This window comes from Abramis brama (assembly GCF_963993115.1).
Source record: "Abramis brama genome assembly, chromosome: 17".
NCBI lineage: Eukaryota > Metazoa > Chordata > Actinopteri > Cypriniformes > Leuciscidae > Abramis > Abramis brama.
In genome coordinates, this window is record NC_139979.1 from 11,789,870 (window position 1) to 11,814,273 (window position 24,404).

Consider the following 24,404-nt stretch of genomic DNA (forward strand, 5'->3'; position numbering starts at 1 on the left):
GTGCGACAGTAGGCTGTGGTAGGCTAAATTATTTACGACAGCGGTAATGGACAATTCCACTTCCAACCTGTAGGGCGACTGAAGAGGAAAAGTTCTTTAGTGTTGCTTTAAGAATTACAAAAACAAAGAGTAGGACATAAAAACTCACAAAATCCCCAAAATGTTGAAATGAAATGAGCTTAGAGTAATAGTTCACTCAAAAAAGAAAATTTTGTCATCATTTAGAATTTTAAAGAATGTTGGTAACCAGACAGTTGATAGTGGCCATTGACTTCCATAGTATTTTTTTTCCTACTATAGAAGTCAACGGCTGCCGTCAAATGTTTAATTACCAACATTCTTTAAATTAATATTTTGTGTTCAACTGAAGAAAGAAACTCATTCAGGGTTGGAACAACTTGAGGGTGTGTTAACGATGACACCATTTTTATTTTTGGGTGAACTATCGACAGCATACCTCTCATCACAAATGATTCTTAACCCTTCTAAGCCTGTCACTGAAATTAACTCTGACTATTTTACTGTCTAACATTTGATGAAAAGTACAAAGTGTTGTAAAATATAAATGATGAATGGATCCATCCAAACTCATTTCAACTGTTCTTTCACTTTTGCTCAGGATTTATAGATACCACATGGTTCTTGCAGTCTAGACTCTAGAGGAAGCAGGGGACTCCTCTCCAAAAACTCTGATGGAAAATCTCCACAATGGTTTTAAGGTCGATCTCAGGTCAGAAGGAAAGAGCCGTTAAACAGGGGTAAGGGGTGATTTCACTAGAGAGTGGCCCAAGGCAGCTGATGTCATGCGAGAGGCTGTTGGCAGGGCAACTTTCTAAACACATTCGTAGACCAGAGGAGATGCAGTCCATTGGGACTAGCACATTGCCTTTAGCAGCCCAGAAGGTCAGGGTTTGTAAAAGACGAGGTCCTGTGACTCACCTCTCCATGGTCAATTTGTTGAGGGTGTTTTCCAAATCATCCCAAGCGGAGGAAGAGGCCACTAAGCACGGAAGCTGAAAAGTCTTTAGTCCAGTCATTGCTCCCTATATGAGGAAAAAGAAGGAAAATAATATGTTGTTAATAGCTTATTCAGTTTTTCAGCTTGATAGTAAGAAAGTTTTGCGAAGAAAGATTTAAAAAAAAAATAAAAAATTGTTCCTTCAAAGGGTTATTTCACCCAAAAATGAAAATTCCAAACCCGTACAATAATTTTTTTTTTTCAACCGAACCTGCTTGACGCATGAGAACAAACCTTCCGTTTACCATAACTGATGTGTGAGTTGATGAATGTTTATATGTTAATAAAAGCCTAAATTAATTCTGTTCATCTTATAAAGTGATCGTGTCTCTTCAGAAAATTGATTAGTTTTACAATCTCTTTATGAACTTTTTGAAGTGTCAAAGTGGTAGTTGCGTAGCTGTCAATGAAGGGACAAAAATTGCTCAGATTTTATTAAAAATGGTCTTTTTTGGAATTGAATTTAAAAAAAATTGTTTTGAAGATGAACGAAAGTCTTTCAGGTTTGGAACATGAGGGTGAGTAAATGACAGAATTTTCATTTTTGGGTGAACTGTCCCTTTAAATAAAAACAGAATTATTCATTAGACAGTTGAGGTTTAGTGTTTTTTTTAAAGCAATACACACATGATTTATTAATGACTCATAAGTTGGCCATTGTAGAAGCTGTATCTGGTGAATTAGTTCATAGTGGTAAGACAAACATCCTCTCAATAAACCTTCCAGATCTAAAGTTAGAATCCGTGGGCTAATATATAAAGCGGATTTTATTAAAGGCAGCAGTGTGTCTGTAAGCTTGACTCTAGAGGAGCAGCTAAACACGGTTTTGTGATCTGATTACAATGGCGGGAACTGTCTTGCAGTAGAAACATAAATTAAAGTCTTTTAGATGGTCATTAATTAAATCGACAGTTGTATAGACTTTGAATTTATATAACTAATATGTGATTTTTCAGGGTTTTCTTGTGCAAGTTCAAAATGAGATTGTTTGATGCTTTTAATATGTGACAAATTTCCTGCTTATAGAGAAGTAAGAAGAAAAACAAGTAAGACTCATGACTCATTCACCGGTTAGGAACAGAAAAGGGAAGTATTTGACCTAAATGCGTGATGTAAAGCAATAACTTCAGGAGCAAAGTATGGAGTCAACAAGAAAACAGGCGGAAGTAAGGATATAACAGAGGGTGATTAGAAAGAAACAGGCAGAGGAGAGGAAGACATAACTGATCCGATCAAATCCCACTTTGAGCTCTCAGGTGGAGGAATCCAGGGTGCAGTGTTGCATCATCACTTTGGAGTCTCTTGGATAACAGCAAGCTGTCTCATTATCTTCTGAGAGCTTATCCGTTCTCTACAACAATCATACAGCTGCAAAGACTGAAACCTACTCTCTCTCTAATTGGCTTTGTTTGGAAAGTACAAGCTGCACAGTATACACTTTACACTGCCTACATTTAATGTGAAACGGTACATTTGAAATGCAAATCATGCAACAATAAACATTTTAAACAGCAGTGTACTACATATAGTAAAATATATTAATAATAATAATCTGCTTAATAGCTGAATTAAACTCATTCTATAATTGATGAACTTTACACAGTTAAAACTGAATCAACACTGAACTGATTTTAACTGAATAATGACTGTTTATACTGTCTTTTAAGAGCAGCATTGAATTCTGTTTGCATTATTGAATCATTATTTTCCTGTTTATCACTTTAAAGCTGCTTTGAAACAATCTGTATTGTATTGTATGAAGCGCTATATAAATAAAGGTGGCTTGACTATAATCTTTATAGTTCAAATCAATTAATGAGTTAAGAAGGAGATTCAAAATTGAAACTGATATTTTGTTCCAATTCATTTGTTCCTATAAGAATGGACGAATGGAAGTTCTGTTGTATATTGCACATTTTGGTCTGCATATACAGTATGTTCAATTTACACATATTTATTGATGCAATTAATTCAGCATATCATATATTTTTTTAAATAGATGAACAGTAGACCTATATATACTGCATACTGCATAAAATAGTTGTACGCTTTTCAAGCGAACCCATTGTCTGCCTATCTGAATGTCTATCCATCCGTTCGTAATGACTCAATCCAAAATGTGAGTGTGCACGTGAAGATCACATTCAAATGCACCACTTTCATTTTGCACCTGTAATGTGTGTCCACTGAGTGTTTTCACTCAATGCTTTTTTGGAATTTGGCCACTAATGATAGTTCTGCCAGGAAGACTCAATTGTTACGTCACTTATTACCTTCACATCTAACCAATCGTGTTCTAATACTACTACGCCAAAGAACTTTATAAATGCTTGCTGGGCTGTTAATAAATATGCTTTGTTACGCTATTTTGCCTCCCGAGTCGTTCTGGTAGAACTATTACTGAAGGGAAAATACTACTGTGTAAATGTATGTGTCACATGTGTGTGTTGTGAAGCCATTTTCAGATAGCAGAAGAGAAGAGCTGTCTAAGGTTCAGAGTGACAACAAATCTAGCCGTTTCTGCTTCTCTCATTCGCTCTGCTACATCCCGCCTGAGGCATGGAAAAATCCCAGCATCAGCCAGAGAAAATATTCCAACAGACAAACTGAACTCTTCAACAACGCATACATTTAAGTCAGCAGCAGGAGGAAAATCAGTGAAGTTTGAAGTAATGCTGTAATTAAGATATGGCCGGGTCGAATGCATAATTTAAATGATGGGATGTAAACATCTTTTCATCAGGTCTGAATAGTTAAGTGCACCTCCTCCAACTGATATCACTTTTAAACAGGATAAACAGCACGATAAGATCACATTTCAATATATTCTCCTGAATTCATTACACTTTAAGCAAGTATATAATAATAATAATAAACTTTATTTTCAATAGCACCTTAAAATGTCAAAGCGCTTCACAAAAATAAGAAAAAATAAAAGAGAAATACAACAATATAAAAGAAAAGCATTTATAAAAGAGAAGTACATTCAAAATATACAATACAAATATAAAATGTTATCAAAAGAGTTTCATAAGTAAATGGTACAGGGAAAAAAAAGAATATGTTCATTTTAATCAGACTGCACAACTGCTAGGAATAAATGGACAAATTTGTAAGGACAAAAGGCAAAAATCCAATTACTCTAGCAAAAAACAAACAAACAAACAAACAAACAAACAAAACAAACAAATAAAATAAACTTACTGAAACTATATAATAATACAATATTAATAATCATCATCATCAACTTTTCTTTAAATATTCAGCAGCTTTCATAACAAATAAAATCAAATAAAAAAAATATGAAATATGTAATAACATACAAAAATAAAAAATAAAATAAATATTGAATATTAGAAATATTAGAAATGTAGCCTATATTAGTATTTTTTTAAAACATTTAAAAATAAAATAGTAAAATAAAATAATTGTATTGATCAAAAATAGCCTAATAAATAAAAATAATAAAATAATAATAAAATAAAATAATAAAATGCTGACGGACTTTTCGTTTGCGGTAACAGTTCATTCTTATAGGACTGCTGCAACTCCTCAGCTGTCTAAGCTTAGTGAGAGATTTAATATCTGCACATGGCAATACCCTGAAGTTAGACTTCAGATGAAGCAAATGCAACCCATCTCTAGAGTGTCGACATTATGCTTGAAAATCTCACAGGTATTGAAACATGGTGGGATGCTGTTATCACACAACCAATCATGTTTTACTTAATTATTTATAATTTACTTATATTGTCAACTGGTATGTATTTTTGTGAAAGAGTAGACCACCAGAGAGTACCTGTAAACAACAGAGCTTTTGTTCCGGCAGTAGCCCCCCATTGAAAGCTGAGACTTTTTTTTTTAATAAAGGAAACCTGTTTTTCTCATCACAGTCAGGGAAGGTCTTGAGCTGACCACCCTTGTGATTGACCTTGTGCTAGAGAAGGGGCCACATCACTTTTGGTTTCACAGGAAATTATTTTTGGAGAAAATAATTCTGGCTCTTATCGTTCATGATAACAAGTGCCATATTCACACTGTGCGTTTTGGCAAAAGCATAAAATAAAGAAACCCTATTTTTAAATCACTATATATTTCAATTATGCATTTCAAGCTTTTATGTGACAGGAAACATCAGTGTGCAAGATACGGTTTCAAAGGGAGGAACTATTTACCTCAAAGTTATCCTAAAATATCTACCCCACCCACCTACACATGTCAGTCACCAATTCTCCCTGGTTTTCTCTAGTTTCTTCTACACATAGAGCTTTTGTGTGTTTTACACAGGATCTGAGAATAGACATAGGAAGTTCAAGCCAACGAGGGAATTGTGGGTGGACATGATGTCACAGTAAAGCTATAGTGTGGATGATGCAGGCTGACACAGCAGTGACTGAGGAGGAAACGCCGAGCACCCTACAACCGGTCACAGAGAGATATCATTTTATTTCAGCCAAAACTTAATGTAACACACGGACAACACACACTAGCATACCACACACACATACAATGACTTTAAAAGTGATAGACTAAGCTTTATATGGTTCACAATGAAGTTAATTAAAGACACCATTGAATCAAATATAACATATTTTTAGCACTGAGCTACGAATAGCTTTAAGCTTTGAGGTCACTTATGTGCAAGTCAATTTGACGAAAACCTGAAGTTCTTTTTTGGTTTAAAAGAATAGTTCTGCCATAATTGTTCTGCATAAATAGTTCTGCATAAAAAAGAATAGTTCTGCATAAAATTCTGCCATAATTTACTCACCCATGGTGTGCCAAACCTGTATGACTTTCTTCTGCAGAACACAAAAGAAGATATTTCTGTCTAGTGAAAGTCAATGGGGTCCAACATTATTTGGACAACAACATTCTTCAAAATATCTGAAGATAAGAGTGAGTAAACTGCGACATAATTTTCATTTTTGTGTGAGCTGTTTATTTAAGAAGCCAAAACAAAAAGTCACATACCTTAAGATGGAAGTATTCCTCAATAATGACCCTGGGAATTTGGCTCATCTTTTAGCCAAACAAAATATCAGCCAAATAAAATATAAATAGAAGCAAAGTGACTTTCCAAACAAAACAAAGTAAGGATAACAATCCAACAACAAAATCATCCAAAAAAACATGAATAAACATCAAAACACACAGAGCCGAATGAGTCTATCTTAGGAAGGAAACTTATATCAGAAGAACCATTATGGAAATACATGGCCGTTTGTGTTCTCTTACACCTCGGTTTAAATTAAATCAGTAATGATCAACTTAAGCAACAACAGGAATTATGATGCATTTGATTGATCTATGGATACATAGACTAAAACCGAAGAATAAGTATGCCTAACAAATGTCAAGTGTTTGATAGCAGCTAAATCATTACCATAAAGTCAAAGACAGTTGATAAATAACAAAGGAAACTTTCACAGAAACAACCAGTGGAACTTCAGGAAAGAGATTGATGCCATTAGGGTGCTTGTATATTTTTTTAACCTTGATCAAGGACTAAGAACACTTCCCAGCACTGCAGCAGCTTCTAAGGATCAAGGAAATGGGATCTCCACAGAGTTCTTCTGAAGCCAAATCCAAATCACACCCCGCTTGCCTCTGATGAGTGATGTTGCGCAATAATTACTTTCCTGTGAATGTCCTCACGGTCACCCGGCTATGCAAATTGTTCTGAAAACACCCCGAATCTCTAACATAAGCTGTGAACATACTATGGATGTGCAGACAGTTCACGGCACTGCTGTAAACAAACAACTCTGGTCAATATAAGACATACAGCGAGAAATGGGCCAGGATCTACATTTAAAAATAATGTTAAAAAAATGAAAAATGAAAAATTTGTGATTGATATTTTTGTTCAAATTATTGTCACAAGTGCATGCCATTTTTAAAACTGGTCTGCTTTTTTTGAAACCCACAAAATATAAGGTAAAAGGCAATATAAACATCAACTTTTTTCATTTTAAATATCTGATGTTCAATAAAAAACATAAAATACACATCATTTAGAAAATGAGTAAAATTTATAAGGTATAAAAATGTTTATAAGACAAAATGTAAAGTAAATACATGTATGTATAGAATATAAAGAAATTATACTGTGTACTGTAAGTATCTTAAAAAGAAATAGTCTGCTCCTCTACAACAGGAAAAAAATAGCAGTAGAAGCCATCATATTCTCAAAACAAAGCATTAAACTAAAATCAAACGAACACGGTACAAATAAAAGAAAATGTGCCCATGAGTAAACCAATGAATGATTTTCTATTTCTGATTCCCTCTAAATTACATTTATTTTGACTCAAAGCTTTGCACGGAAGTGCTCAAGTAAGTTCCAGTGTTCCCATAAAATGGTTTTACTGTGAAAAGGGTGGATGTTGTTGAATTATGTGTGCTTTGAAACAATTTAATGTGGGACTACAGCGCTGTTATTTATAGAAGGCGAGTTTCTGAGTGCGTTCCCGAGGTCGTGTTTATTTAGTTTCTCAGGGAGGGTAAAAACATTCCCCTCCAGAAGTTTTAAAAAGTGTTTTCACTTGAAGACAGCGAAAGAAACTTTAGACAATGGGACACTGTTGCACAGACAGTGGGATGCTCTGTGACCTTGCCCATGATCTCCGCTCCCCGTGCTGGGAACAGAGGATGTCTGAGATCATAGCCCCACAGACAGCCTTGCATCCCCCTCAGCACACCACAGGCCGCCACACTTGGCTCAATCTCTAGCTTGCGATAACATCCGAGGCTAATTCCTCCTGGAGACTTCACATGAGAGCCACGTGTGGGGCGAGACGACAACCAACGGAGCAACTTTTGAGCCAATCTCTCCACCTGAGAACATCTGGCCCTGGGCAGAACAACCCGCAGCTTTCATCTGGCCTTGAGAAGCATGGGGGTGGAAAGAGTGACTTTCTCATACTGTAAATATGGACAGTCTCAGACAGCTCACTGTTTCCTCAAAGCACATTAGTGTATACTCTGTCTGTAGGGATCAACAGGGCTTTGCTTTCCTAAACCTGGTGCTTTCAATTTGTATTATCCATCCTCATACATAGCAATAGTCTCAACTAGAAGGACAGAAACGCCAAACTGTCCTCAGATCAGCTTTCATACTTGCCAGCACCTGTCACAACAGTGAGCTCATTCAGAGGGAGTCTATCCTAGACAGCTGGGATGGATGTGTCCCGTTTATTTTAAGATCTGATTCTCAGGATGTTAGGTTAGACAGCAAATAACTTTGTTGCTTCTATCTTTTAAGAAGGGTCCTGCCAAATGCCACAAGACTGGTCTTGTAGCCTGTTTGAATAACATGAAGCCTTTAAAGATACAACAGGGGGCTCATTCACACAAAATGTGTATTCATGCAAATCAGTAAATACCGAAAAAATGCTAGGAGCTTCCTGTAATCCAAAAACAGCCATATTTATACTTCTAAATTTAGGCTTATACACCCGTTCAATAAAAAAATAAAAAAAAATAAAAAAAATACTGGATCTGGACAGTTCGTGCACATGAATTTTTGTGGATAGAGGACCAGACTAAAAATAGTGTGAAAGTGTTTAGCAGGAAACAAACAGGTAAAGTCAGATTGCCAAGCTAATTACTCAAGCCAGCTCTTTTTAGTGAAATGATGACACAAGGTGCTGTGCGACAAGTGAGGTACTATTCCAGATCTAATGACTCTTTAGTGAAATAATAACATACAGAGTGACCAGAGAAGTCCGATTACCAAGCTAATTAGTTATGAGATAAGTTTTTTAGTGATTCAGTAACATACAGCGCGAGCAATGAAGTCTGATTCCCAAGTTAATGACTCTCACAAGCCGGTTCTTTTTACTGAATCCATAGATCCATAGAACAACACAAGCAGTGAAATCTGACTCTTGAACAAAAGACTTGTATGAACTACAGTAGTTATTTTCCAACTTAGACTCAGTTATTTGAGTCACTTACTGAAGTGCATGTCATTCATTTCATCATGTGGACATCAGTAAACCTGTGTCAGGCTTTAGAAACCTAAATCAGTGCAGTTACTGAGTGGTTCATCACATGACAAAATATGACTTTTGTTCTTTGGTTTTTTTTTTTTACATTAATAATTAAAATAAATTAAAACTTAATATTTCTTTCTTACAATAAAAAGAATTGTGGATGGAACCGTTAATGAATGATCAGAATCGTTATTCCTTACGATTCACCCCTATAGCTATATTTAGGAGTGTTACACCCTGCAATTTTGTTGTTCCAATTCGAAAGGACTGGCTAGCTAAGCAGAATGAGTGAGCATTTGCCTTTGGCTCCTAGCGGCCCATCCTCTGCCAGCACTGCACAGTGTCCAGTCAGGCCTACAGTAGCACCTAAGCTAGGCCTGTGTTTGGTTTGGGAGCAAGGAAGTGCGGTTGGGCAGTAGGATTTGGTCTGGCCGGCATCGCCCTCCCTCCTCCCCCCTGCAAAAAAACTCCAGAGGCCTGCGGCCTAAACACTGCTGCCATTCAGCTGCCCCGCGTGCTGGGGATAAAGTTGGGATTGTTTGTCAGCGGACTGCAATGCGAGGAATGCAGAGCTCCAATTCCCCTCTGGGAAAGGAACATTGAAGTGTGGACATTCCGTCCTTTTCTCTCTCACTCTCTTTCTCGCTCTATCTAACTCTCTCTCTCTCCAAATCACCATTTTCTCCTCAGGAACAATCCATTTACCACATTCAGCAGCAGCCTCAATCATAACGGTTGTGACTGAAGTGGAATAACAGATCGGATCTCTCCCTGGTGAGCTATTCTGAGTTCCTGGCAATAGTGAGCTTAGAGGCCCACAAGCCCCTTCACATGAGGATTCCATATCCACAGTCCACCCCACTGGCATTTCCTTGCGCACTCCATCATTCCCTGTGACATCACATTTCTGTCAGACACTCACGCAATTTCCTCCTTGCATAAACGCGGTGAACTCACAGTGCCACCGGCTTTACAGCTTGACATATGGGACCGGCAGCAAGGGGCGACGTCCTTAATGAATATGTTCCTGAACTAAACAAACTCAGTGAAAGGCTTCTGCTGAGATTTTTAAAAGCTCCTTTTGATGTTTCTCCCAACAAATGAGCCCACAGGTCTGCAATGAGAGGCTGATACAAGGAGAACTTGCTTTCTAGCTTGTTAAGAGACCACACAGCCCATAAAGAAAGATGGTGCCTGTTCATATTTGTTCAGTCCCGTAACTTAGTCCAGCAGAAGCATATGTTAACCTTTGACTTCTATAGAATGATGTCACTTTATGATAACCATGTGACTAACAAAACAGTTTAATTAAAAACACCTACTGCAGCCTGACAACATCTGCTCTTCTGGCCAGCTGTGCGCTCACATGGTTCAAGAAACCACCAATGGCATGCTTGCTCTGCCAAGATTCAATGGCTGGAGAACACATTACACCAGGTGCTTGCAAGCTCATGACCATTTCACTAAATTAAAAGATAATTGGAGGATCTACCTCACTACTACATGTGAGCAATATATTAACTTTTATTATAAACTCATTCATGATGTTTAAAAGCTCTCTTCTAAAACCTTTAAATTGCCTACAGTACATAGCTGTCTTCAAAGGTCATTGAACCTCATAAGTCACTGATTTGAAACACACCATATAGCCTATAGAAACAATTTGCATGCCATAAAAATAAGAATATTGTGAGAAATTTAACTCAATATTGAGTTCACTGTTGCAAAATGAACAAAGGGATAGTCTGCATAAACATACTTAGCGCACACAAATTTTGTTTGAATCCTTTTAAACTATTTTTGATACTTTTCATTTATTTAATTTACATTTGTAATGCATAACAATTATATTCTTTTCTCTCTCACTTCGTAAGCCATCTTTGATTTTTTTTCCCCAACTGAGCTTGTCGCAATGCATTATGGGATTAGGCTACTCAATAAATTGGTAAAGGCCTTTTCTTACCAAAAATAATAACTATAAAGATAACTATAACTATATTAGCATCCATTCGTTAACATTCGTTAATTCGGTAACATAAGCCAATTCATTGTATGATTACTTACGAATACATTTTAATAGCACTTATTAATTTAGCTCAATTTTGATTTATAAACATGGGCCAATAATGTTTCATTGTTCATGTTAGTTCATAATACTTAGCTATTGTTAATTTATAGACTACAACTTGAAATATATATATATATATACATATATATATATATATATATATATATACATATATATATATATATATATATAAATAGTAGTAGCAAAAGCTATTTAGAAATTCATATTAAATAAGATTTACAAATGTTATAAAAATATTACTAATTGTTATTTCATGTTGCAATTGCATAATGTTCACGTATAGAAACTTACTTCAAAGTTACTAATAAATGTGTAAAATTGTGAGACAGCTATATCAATTGCTTACCTTTTAGAACATAATTTCAGGTGTGTGTCTCCCAAATACCTCAAATCATAAAGCAAGCAAACCCATGTATGCGGTTTTCGTTATTTTTTCTTCAACTGTCATGGCAAAGCAACATTTTAAGAACTTAAGGTCAGGAAAATTATATCCCGGTTTCACAGACAAGGCTTAAACTAAACTAGTCCCAGACTAAAATGCATGTTTGAGCTGTTTTAACTGAAAGCAACTTGCACTGACATATCTTAAAATATGCCAGTGAGATAGTTTTGTCTCAATGCACATAATGTTTTTTTTTTTTTCTAAGGCACATTTATAAAAGCTACTTAAATGCCCTAATTGAACTTAGGCCTAATCCTGGCTTGATCTAAGCCCTGTCTGTGAAACCAGGCCTATATCAACACATCCAGATTGAACCCTTATTAGACATTTGAAAGTAAATCTATCACCCACTTGAGGTTTGTTACCACCAAACTTATTTACAGCTGTGCCGTCTTTGATTTTTTACGGGAATGAAAGAGAGGCTGTGTAGGAGACATACATCTTTTAATGTGTTTTAAGATTGTTCTGCTGATAAACACTGCAAAAATGTCTTTCCAAGAAACTTTAAAAAAAGTCCTGACAATATGAGGTGTGGAAAATAATAGGTGACCTAGGTGCTTTATACAGCTTTTTACTGTGGATGCCTTTGAAAACACATTAAGTCTATCCCTCAGAGCCTTTTGCGATAATATCAGCTACACTACCTCTGGCTATGAGTATGTAATGCGTAATTACATTGCGTTAAGTATTTCAGGTTGGACACATTTAGAACCCAATGACCCACAAAACTGAGCTTGTGTAACTAAAATTGTCTGCATTCTTATACTTTGGTATAGCTTTTTTTGGACCTAAGGCATCATATAGTCACACTTCTGATGTAAAGGGTGTTTGAGTAGCCTACCCTTTTTATTATAATTATATATATATATATATATATATATATAAATATATATATATATATATATATTTTTTTTTTTAATCTGAGAAAGCACTGCATGTAGGCCTATATCCTATCGTGACATTTAGCCTATGTTTTTCAAAGATAACCTATAAACAAAACAATAGACAAATTGAGCATCAGCTACATTAACTGATATGTTCAATATTGACTGATGAATAGCCTATATATTTCTTCCAGTGGTTCGTTCCGTAATGCCACTGATTTAATAGCAGTGGCTCAGCAGATACGTCTGGTGCTGCAGTGCTGACTGTGGGAGTTTTGAGAGTTGGCCAGCTCTGCCAGAGGGTTCACCGCCTGTGCTTGATGACCCAAGTCGGTTCATGCCAGACCAAAGCCGTTTGAGCGAGTTAATAGCCTATCAATAGCTTTCCTCCCTTGTTGGTTAGCTCTTAACTCTCATTACACAGACCACACATTATCAAAGACACATGCAGATCACAGACCTCCTGTGGACATCAAAACTACAGACATATGACATCTAGCCTACTTAATATAGTGAAAGTTAATGTGGCCGCATTATAGTTGCCTAGAAATACTCTATCATTAACCATTAATATTAAGCATATTTTAATGGACTGTCCTGATTTGAACTCTATATGTGACTTTTATTCCCCCCAGAAAGTAGCCTACTATGTTAAAATATTTTACTTTTTAGATGTTTTTATTAAAAAAAAGTTTCACCAGGAAAAAAGGTTTATCAAATATTGTGGTTTGTATGTAGTTTTATTGTAATGTAAACCTTTATCTTTTATTTCTTCAATTGTGCCATGGAAATAGCATTTGATGCTAATAGGGCACTAAAATAAATATGGTCATTTCTCAAAAAATGTAATAAGAATTTGCTGACATTTGAAAATCAAATTACACCGATTAAAAAGGAAAGAAAAAAGAAAATATGAGATACTTCGTTACTTTAAGGAACACTAGAAAAAAAAAACGTCAACGAATTAGAAGGAGTGACCTACCTTTTGTGGTCTGCACATCGTCAAGTTACAACATTATAGCATTCCTTCAAAAATAGGACTTATTTGGTTTCTTCCTATTGAAAAGAGGCTCACCCTGTTCATTTTTCAATTCTTTTCTCTGCCCTGATTCGAATGACGAAACATGTGATGACTTATTTCCCCCCGAGGCTTCAGTTCACATATCGTGCATTCCAGTCATGAATTTATGGTTTCATCGTGCTGTTTCTCCAGCACTTTTCTGGATACTTATTTCAGTGATGGTTGGTTTATAACAATGGTGTTAGATTTGACACAAAGATTTAATGTCAAGATAGCCTACTCCATATCGAAAAGAGCAGTCTTGAGGGAAAACTTGTTTTGATTGTTTGGTGTTGAACGTGTGTGATCTTTTTAAATGAATCGGGAACCGCATTGTGTGCTGCAGACACTTTTTAGGATGTTTTAGACAGGTTGTAATTTAAAATCCTCATTTACTGAGATTGATTCATCTATTTTGTGTTACACACCATCAGAATCATCAATCTACTCAGGCGCTGCTTTGAATGTTGCAGACGTTTTAATTTAAATGGCTCATTAATGGAGACTGAGTCATCTCTTTAGATTGTTGATTAAAACTATCAGTTTAATTTTTTATTGACCTAAATTTGGCATGAGATCACTGTCAACAGGACTGCACAAGATCAAGAACATTATCCTTGGTGAGTATATGGATGAGTTCTCTGAAACAGGATAAACACATTCATTAAATTCAAACTTAATTTGTGCTCTTTCCAAATGTCAGCCTGTCAGGTTTATGAATACCATGAACATAATTATCTAAATAGTGAATATTGCACTTTCCCAGTGTTGCGGCAGCGGTCCGGTTGACCTGCCCTCAGTGATTCAAGGATGAAGACAAGGAGTGTCATTGTTCCCAGGGAAGCAGCACAGACAGGTGTGACTCACACACATAGATGTTATTGGCATGGACAGGGGAGACATATTTCCCAGCCCTACCAAAATATTAAACATTAAATTCATTTTCCATTAAAGCTTTTCATTTTTACATGAGCCACACACTTTTAGGCAAACACATTTTGCTGTGCAGAATGTAGGCCTACAGTTGACCCAAAAAGTATCTGGACACTTTTGGACATTCAAGTCTCACAAAATATACTTAAATATTATTGCACTGGACACAAAATATCAAACAAATCGGCATTTTACATTTTATTTTAAATAACTGGTGTCAAATGTGATTTTTATTGGATGTATGAAATCTGTTAGGCTCATCAAGGCTGCATTTATTGCATAAAAAATACAGTAAAACAGTAATATTGTCAAATATTATCACAAGTTAAAATAACTATGTTGTATTTGAATATATTTTAAAGTTTAATTTATTCTTGTGAAGTCATAGCTGAATTTTCAGTCTTCAGTGTCACATGATCCTTCAGAAATCATTCTATTATGCTAATTTGCTGCTCAAGAAACATTTCTTAATATTATCAATGCTGAAAACAGTTGTGCTGCTTAATACTTTTGTGGAAACTGTGATACATTCTTTATTAGGATTCTTTAAAAAGAGAGTTTTAGCAACAATGTAAAAGTCTTTACTGTCACTTCTGATTCTTGCTAAATAAAAGTTTTAATCTTACTGACCCCAAACTTTGAATTGTAGTGTAGTTCATCTACACTAACTTTTCTAAATACTTTTTTTCATCTTACTTTTGAACAATATATTTATTGTTCTATCATTTAAAACCAAACTGGCTTATTTATTTTTTGTTAAATGATTGCTTGAAAATCGTGTTTGTTCTTTACTTTTAAGCGTTGTCTTGGTGTCCAAACAACCTTTTGTGATTTCTATATCTTTGTAGCCAAAGTTGTTCATAATAACATCATATATTACATATTATATTACCATTTTGTACCATGAAATGATATTGTCATGAAAGTACGCATGCTGTTGACCTCATTTTGAAGGCTGCCGTATTAAGTTACTGATTATATGTTTTGCATTTTATGTTCTTTTGTGAACACAATTCTGTTATGACATTTTCTTTTCTTTCTTTTTTTTCTGAAGTCAAATACTGGTTTCATCTGTAGTTACACTGGAGGAAAAGGGTAACAAAAACTCTCTTACGGATAACTGGTGTAGATAACAGAAAATAGCTGATATAAATTACATCATAGCTTGTCCCCTCTTGTCCTAAACGTGTCTCAACATGTTCGAGCATGTCCTTATATATCCCTGAATGTCTGTTTCACAACCCACTGAATTAAATAGCACTACCTCATCCTAATTTTTTAAGCCACTGTCTGACACAGTGTTTCGCCAGTGACACTGTTTGCACTGGGTCGGGACATTACACATGGTTTACCAATGGATGTGCTTTAGTCATTTAACTAGGCGGGTATATTTATATCCTTATAATGTGAGAGCTAAAATGAGGGAATAAGTGGAGTATTATTCCCCTGTTGTTCTACTTCAGCTTTATGACTGTGCTCCCCTGATGCCTTTTGAATAGCGAGGGCCAAAAATGTCTCTCCCTGACACACTGCAATGAAATATCACCTTCACTTAACAGGGTAAGTTCACTAAAGAATGTAAATTTCACCATTATTTATATACATGTTCTTAAAACATAAATTTACTTGAGAATCAAAACTGTACAATAATACTTCTTTTCAAAGTTTAAGTTCGACATTGACTTTTTTTATCCCATTGGCAAGTGATTCTCTTTAATGTCATAAGAACATTAAAATCTTAAATTATACTTATAAATATTTATTATTATTTAATTAATAAAAAAAAGCATATTCTCAGAAAACAAGCCTTAATATTTTTTTAAGGATGCTTTTTATATCCCAAAACTGCAAGAACATAAATCAGTCAGATGAGCTCTAAATAAAAGCAAAACATACATGTTCTCGTATACTTGTAAACGAAAATTAGTTTATATTTTTTAACTTAATCTCAGGGATCTTTGGATGAATTTCTGAATATATACTTTATTGATTGATTCCCAAAAAGCAATGGCACAAAAAGACTCAAGAGCACAATGGTGAAAGGAGAATTGATGGATCATCCCACTTGTCTGAACCTAGTTACCAGTCCTGACGATTAACTACTATGCTAGCACCGCAAGAAAACTGATGTAGAGCTCTTTAAATTGGCAAAAGAATGAACCTGTTTCAGTGACAACTTAAAAATAAGAGAATTAATGCCAGGTTTCACAGACAAGACGCAGACTAAAATTGATGTTTTTCTAAGGCACATTTATAAAAGCTACTTAAATGTCCTAATTTAACTACGGCCTACTTCTGGCTTAATCTAAGCCTTGTATGTGAAACCGGGCCGAAGACTATTTAAACTATTAAACTTTGAGCATAAAGCAATTCACAATGGTAAATGACAGTATATATTATACTACTAATCAGTACTAATAATAATTTTTAACATCGCATCCCTTGATCAGTTAGCTTACAACGCAATACCAGCTCCTTGATGTTTACAAAAACAATGACATGGATATGGCTTTATGGAAGGAAATAGGATTCTATCTCCAGGGGCAGCATGGGTGGGTTAACAAAACAGCCTTTGTCTGTTACCTTTAGTGTCACACTAAAAGAGAGGCCATTGTGCTTTAGAGAGGATCCTTATGGTTCATGTTCTGGAACTGCAATGGATCCATTTCCTCAGATTAAGAGTCAGCACACATTCAGACCACAACAGTGCTAGACTTGAAGTTTCATCACTGACCACTTTCACCTCTGCTCTGTTGATATGGAAAATCCCTACCGTTTGACATTATTTCCCAACACAAATTGAAATATGCCTATAAATATACACTTGAATTATAATAATTACAAAATGTGACCACTACAACTTCAAAAGTTAAAAGAGGTCTAGAACACATGAAGATGGGTTTTGTGCTTTTTTAATCACATGGAAATACATGCCTCCATCCCTGAAAATAGAGTTTTACAATTAACAAGGAGACTGAAAAATTGTTTTAGAGAGAACAGGTCTCACTTTTTTTTTTGTACAATGTTTTTAGGCACTTGGAATTACAACAGCAAACATTCCGTTCTTCATGACAAAAATAAAATTTCTTTGGTCCTTTAAAAAACCAAAAAGCAAAACAGAGGTTGATTGAAACCACAGTCTGGCATAAAAATAAAAGAAAAACAATTTTAAAAAAACCCTATAGCTTCATAATGCAAAACGCAGCCTTCTCTCCCCACTTACATAACCTGCAAGAGTTTAACTGAATCTATAATGAGTTTGAGAGAAGAAAAAGAAAGTTTTTTTTCCCCCTGCTACATGTGAAAAAGATCTTCGTTCACTCTGCAGAACAGAAAACGTTAGGATCGGCTCAAATTAGACATACAGCAGTGAACAGTCATTCTATATATGTCACATTTAACACAAAAACAATCGCCATTGTTTTGTAAAAGCTCTTCTTAAACGTCCATTTTTGTGTAAAAAACAAAACAAAAACAAGTTTATAAATTCACTTGCATATCGTCTTCACCACATGGGAAGGTACAAGGGCTGAAGTCGATTTTTATCAGATGTTCTCTGCAGGGGTCAGTTGCAGGGCAACCACGTTGGGTAGGAACTACTGCAGGTGTGCACCAGCGGCTGCACGTGTGCGATGTAGTAGTTACTGAAGTTGATGTCTCGCACGTAGGGTGCCGGCTGGTAATAGCACGTGACGTTGGTAACCGTGGGGATGGCGTTCTGTTCAGCCAGCACCCTCAGTGCGAGCATGGAGATAAGGTTTAATGTCTGCCGTCGTTCATGTCCCATCAAGCAAACCGTACTCTCATTGACCACGTGGTGTAACGTGACCAGACAGTCATACCGTTTGTGCTCCATTCCGGCGAAGTGATTCTGCAGGTACGTCTCGAGCTTTCGCTGTTGCTCGCCTATGTCTGAAAAGTCAATGAAGAACCGAGAGCACATGTACCGCTGGAGCGATTTCATCTCCGATTCGGAGGTTGGCCGAAACCCTCGCACCAAAAGGTGGCAGTATTTTAAGAGACCACCTCCCCGGATCTCCTCCGGGTTTCGTGTCGCGATGACCTTGTTGCACAGATGGCCGAGAGCGTCCTCAAAGTCCCCGTACATGCTCTCGCCCAACACCGTCGGATGGAAGCACTCCGACATGGGCGTCTCTGAACAACGGTCGAACAGAAGAAGGGAGTCCAAGACTATGTGGAAGGAGTCCACGCTGAACTCAAATTGCCGCCTCAGAGAGTCTACAAACTTAAGCTCAACGTTCTTGCCGGTGTTGTTGGAGAGGGAAATGAGGCTCCAGCGGTCGGTGTCATTGCAAACCTTCACCAACTTCTGCACATAGGCCTCCTTCAAAGTAAGTGGTGAGATTCTTTCCTTGCTGACGCCCTCGGGTAGGAAGTCCAGAAGGCTGTCGAGAACCACATCCTTAACCACACGGAAAGCCTGATCATCTGACAGTGAAACACCAAAAATCAGGTCCAAGTCCTTGTATCCGAGCCCTGTGTCCTGGTGCAGAACGTGACTGGCAGCAGAGCCGTTCAGCCTCACATCTCGAACCGTGATGCCTCGCTCCTCCAAACGCGCTCGAACCACCTGCAGAAATAGTTTAAGATTGTTTCATTTATTGGTCAATATTGGATATTTAAATGTACAAATTTCCCCCTTTTTTTACATTTAGATCACCTTTGCTGTCATAATGCTCACTTCAAGTTACTCTTTAAAAATGCTAATCATTTAACACTGTTAAATGTACTCTTTAGCAAATCTCAATGTTGTGATTCCTACACATCTTTATTTAGACACTTATTTATTTAGAAAAATATAGAATTTTATTATTAGTCAGCTAATGGTTATTCACAATAACATCAAAATTATTTTCAGCTTACCATATCAGCCATAATTTAAATATCCCTAATCAGTACCATCTAGGCTGGCTAAGCACTACGTGAACACGTAAACCCTGGAAAATGCAATACCGCACTAAGTACTGCCTTATTTGAACAATTTGAGGATACTTTGTTCTGCCACCACTGCTATTACATAATTATCTTATTAGCTAAAAAGCCTAATAAGACTAGCTAGGCTTCAATGTTGTATAGTGCATAGACTCCCAGATTTATTGTATTTATTCCCACTCACACTGAGAACAATCACAGTTGGTCTATAGTCAGTGATCAATAACACATCAATTAACTATAGTTTGCAGCCGCTGTCATTTTTTCTCGTTGTTGCTGTGATTCAGGCTGTCGCATTATAACATATAAAACAAGCCACATACGCACATTTAACGTTATTCAGTATATTTGGCCTTTTAGTGTTAATCTTCTGTGCTGAATGCATTTATTTGCAAATGGGAAGTTATTATACGTATATGCACTTCAAAAACAAAAAACTAGCCTACACCTCGCCAAATTAACAAACACTTAAAAAATTACTTTTCACTACCAAGCATGTTCATAATGTTCCCAGTATATTTCACGCACAGACTACAGCTGAAGCTGATTGTAAAGAGTGTTAATGTGTTTATATGGAATGTGCACTGACACATCTGTGCATCGGCAGGAATACATCCACTGAGACTTGGAAACCACTGTGTTGGCTACAGCTGCACATTAAACAAAACTGCTCGCTTTAGAATACGTGAAACTACAGAGGCAGTTGTAAGATTTCACATTCACATGAAGGTCTCATAAATCTTGAATGTGAAATCGGAAAACGCATTCATAAATGCCCAATTCAATAAAGGCAAAAATGTTGATTTTGGCACAGACCACATTTTATGCATGCCAAGCAGATTTATATGCTTTTTATATTGTTTCGCAACCGTTCAAAGATTAAAATGTGCTTAAATCAAACTCATTATCTCCGTCCAGAATGCACGTAACCTTTTTTCCACAGCTCTGTTGGATTAATGTCAATCAGCGCACCTACCCTCACTCGTCAATCAAATCATTAGCCTTCTATTTTTACACATTAGGTCAGATTGCAGCAATTGACCAAGTGAATGCAGTGGAACCAAGCACACATGCTGCAAATACATATTTGAACACAATTAATCAACAAGCAAATTGCAATATGGCCAAGTGCAATTTATTAAACCACAAAGGGTGTGATTTATTTAAACAAAAAGTCAGTTTACTTTATTTCATAATGGACTATTGTCAAGTCAATGGTGTTTCAAAAAAATAATGCCAACGACAAACAGAAACTCAAAGGTTCTTTAGTTTCCACCAATGGATTTAGGGTTTAACCGGATCACCTTGCAGTGCATGTGAATATTATGATATTAAGATGATGCCAAGTCAGGTTCACAATTGCATTAAAAACCTACATTTTATGGTTCAACTGTACATCACAGCCCAAAGCACAAGGTGCAAATGTGCAATCATGACATGGTTATGATGATAATGAAAACAGCCACAAAGTCCATGTAATGACATGGTGCCGTGGCAAATCATTAGGTTTAAGTAAAACGACTAACACTGAACGAGCGGCCATCTTTTGTCAATTTTGCAATGGCATGTGGAGGCTGTGCAATAAAACATCAAAGTTGTTTTTACAGATTTTCCATTAAATATAATGGGCTTCCTAGTTGGGTTTTATTGACAGGACATTACTATCCGTTCAAACCCAGGCAGATGGAGTATTATGTAACAGAGATTGTCAAAAGCTTGACCATTTATCACAGTCCACTCCATGAGGAGCAAAACTGGATCAAAGGAGGGGAAACTGACAGATTCCACAGTTCATAGTTAGTTTCAATCTTCATTTAATTAGAACCAATAGGCTAAGGGCCAATCTTAGGCCAGTTTCTAAGATTTTTGAGAACACTGAAATAAAAGATGTCAGATGTACATATATGATTAATGGGCAACTTCCCTAAAACTGCTTTCATTTGGGATCATATACACGAAATGCTGAAACGTATACACATTTTCTGTTCAACTGTAAGCACATTCTCCCTAAAGGACTTAAAACAAACCCTCTCTTGTTGGATGAAACCATACTACAGGAAGTTATCTGGAGAAAAGATCAATATCTGCTTGCATGTGTAGATGCAAACCCACACTGCTTGTGTATGAGAACAAGAATTCTTTTCATTGAAAAGGGGGGCATTGGTGCTGGTTATCACTGGACCAGCTCAAGCAGTGTTACACTGCATGGGATTAAGGTCGGTTGTGAGTCACACTCAGTGTAGGATTCGTGAGAATGTCCAAGTCATTAACAAGTCACTTAAATTTGCTAAGTGCACAGTTTTCTGTATCTGCTGGAGAGCCAAAGGCTAAGAATGTTTTGCTTATCCTTGGGGGGGTTGAGACATTACACCAATAGTTGGCCATGCAGTGACAGGCCAGAGATTGAATTTCAATTATCAAGATCAAATTTGAGTTTTTTTTTGTTTTTTTTTTCAAAATTAACTACTATCTATTTTTTCTTAGACTATGACTTTTTTCTACAAGTAATCCAACAGTGACTCGCATAATTTACAATTGCACTTGTATTTTTTAATATACTTCCACATATTACTTGGCTACTAAACTAACAGTATAGTGAATAATACCTATTCCATTGCACATTTTTGCCACTGAATTCTGTGTGCATCTGTGATTCAGATATTAACTATTCACTTTCGATTAGTAGCTAATGTATTTAAAAAAAAATATTAGGGTCATTAGGTTCTAGTAGTCCCCGTAGTATTATCTATTCCTGCTTTACTTGTATTTATGAGATACTAGTATCCATCCTAGTTATAACTAGTTGCTTTTTACTTTATAGTTCAACTAAAAATCTTAAAAAACTGATTTAAAAGTTAGTAACACTTGAAATACACACTAGTGGTCTAATATAGGTCTAATATAGGACTAATAGGACCTAATGTATATTCATTTAGTACTGGGACAACTAGAATATATTAGTTACCATAACTTTAGTTTACAACTAAGAAATACTATTAGTAAATGAAAAGTTAGTAGTAGCCTAAAACTGGAAGGTACCGGTTATGTCAGCAACCAGATCGAAATGAATAGTTAGCTGATATTGACTTGTCACAATGGGATAGTGACTAGCAAGAGTCATAGTGACTAACTGAATCGGTATCAATCACTACTGGAATACTAAGTATACTATACCAGAATGTAGCCCAATGAAGAATAACCAGTGAAACAGAAATAAGCAATACTACTCACTTTTGATTACTTGCTAGTAATTAAAAAATAGGTAAGAGTAACATAAAACAAAAGCGTGCTAGTTTTAAATAATACATTTTAAAACAATGTTATATAGACCCGTAAAAAAATGTATAGGCCTAACTAAATTAGGCTATAGTAATGTGCAGAAAAGGTATTCAGAGAGATGCGCTTTCATAATAACCTGAACAATCTGTCGCGGTTGCACCGAAAGCGTCGGGAAGTTTCCACGTCCGTGAACTGGAACCGTCTCGCCAAGAATAGAGTCCAAACGTTGCACCTGCTCCCAAGACAACACGCAAAACCGCCGACACTGCTCTGACACATCACCGGAGGACATGTCGATGGAAAGAACAACTAGCTTTAAAAAGGCAAAAACTTCTGCTCTACTCCCGCACAGATATCGCTGTCTTTCCAAACAGATGAAGCTCCAACGCAAAATCGTCTGTGAAAAGCTCAGTTATTTCACAGTTGCTCGCGCTATCAGCTATTTATAAATCGAGACGGTTCGTGAGGTTATCCAGCTGCGTTAGTGATTCACTTTTCCCAATCCACGCACAAGCATGAGTCGCTGTAAATAATGCAGTTATGCTAGAAACGCACCATCTGAATGGTCTTTATACCTATTAGATTTGCATACATGAGTATTATTGGTTGAATATCTGCTCATGAATAATGTCATGACACTTTTGGATTGGATTGGCGGAAGCGTGCAGCTGTGACACACCCACCGGCCTCGGTTATCACATCAGTGCGTATGAGCTTTGTAATAGTCAATGACTCACTTTTAAAGAGATGAACCAGAAACAAAACAGCAAAATAAGAAGAAATATATATATATTTACTTGTAAGTTATCTGTATCTGTGAATTTAAACCTAGTATTGCTTGGTACATTTATATTATGCAAAATTGGTAAATTTATATTATGTTGTAGTCAATGTATGTTCCCCCCCCCCCCATTTTTTGCATAGTAAAATAAAATCTGTAGCTGTAATGTGCTGAGTAATTTTGTCAGATAATTACATTAACCAGGATTACCTAGGGTTTTGTTCTTCCCTCATATTTAAAAACTATATAAAATACTATTCTGGAGGTTTGATTGAACTTGTAGTTCATTTAAAAAAAAGCAAATATCTCCACCGGACATCACTTTTGGCCACTGCTCTCTCTGTATGTGTGTGTATTTGTTTGGTACATTTTATACTGCTACTAAAACACACTACTACTAGCATCGAGCAAATCTACAAGACTGAAAAGATTTCATAATGATATAATATTCATACTATTATTTGCATAGATTCCCAGAGATTTTTTACCTCAGAAAAATATTGCCATGCATGCCTTTAGGCCATTATTAACTATAAATGTTTTACATTTTGTTTTTTATTATAGAAACATTCACAATTCTTATTTTTAATGATATGAGCAAGATAGAACAGGATTTTTCTTCACTGGTCTCAAATGAGAAAGAAAAGAGAAAACATAAACCCCATAAATCAGGAGGAAGCATCTGAACAAAAGGATGTTTAGTGAACCAAATCAGACTCAAACATCTAAAAAAAAAAATACATCTGGAACCATTAACTCCAACTGATGTTAACTGCAAATACACTGTTTATTACAACTGGGACTGTCCTAAATCTGAATTTATGAGTCGCCTCTGTATTAGTGAATGAAGAATACATGGTTAAATATGTCTTTATTCCCAATTACATGATAATGGTTTCTGTATAATGTTAACAGGATGTTGGTGTGGACTGCCTCAGAAAACATCCAAACATCTGTTCAGATTG

General features: G+C 36.1%; 1 protein-coding gene across 1 annotated transcript; it reads right to left on the reverse strand.

The window, feature by feature from the left end:
* Window positions 1–17,322: 17,322 nt before the first annotated feature.
* Window positions 17,323–23,203, reverse strand: tent5ba (terminal nucleotidyltransferase 5ba). Its single transcript, XM_084089936.1, has 2 exons — window positions 22,795–23,203; window positions 17,323–19,017 (listed from the first exon to the last, which is right to left on the reverse strand). The coding sequence occupies exons 1-2, from the start codon at window positions 22,948–22,950 to the stop codon at window positions 17,992–17,994; spliced, it is 1,182 nt and encodes a 393-aa protein (XP_083946062.1). The 5' UTR covers window positions 22,951–23,203; the 3' UTR covers window positions 17,323–17,991.
* Window positions 23,204–24,404: the final 1,201 nt, after the last annotated feature.

Coding starts and splice junctions, on each gene's coding strand:
- tent5ba (XM_084089936.1), bottom strand. CDS start 22,950: ATGTCCTCCGGTGATGTGTCAGAGCAGTGTCGGCGGTTTTGCGTGTTG. Junction 19,018..22,794: donor AACCGCGACAGATTGTTCAG/GTTATTATGAAA, acceptor CTATTTCTGCAG/GTGGTTCGAGCGCGTTTGGA.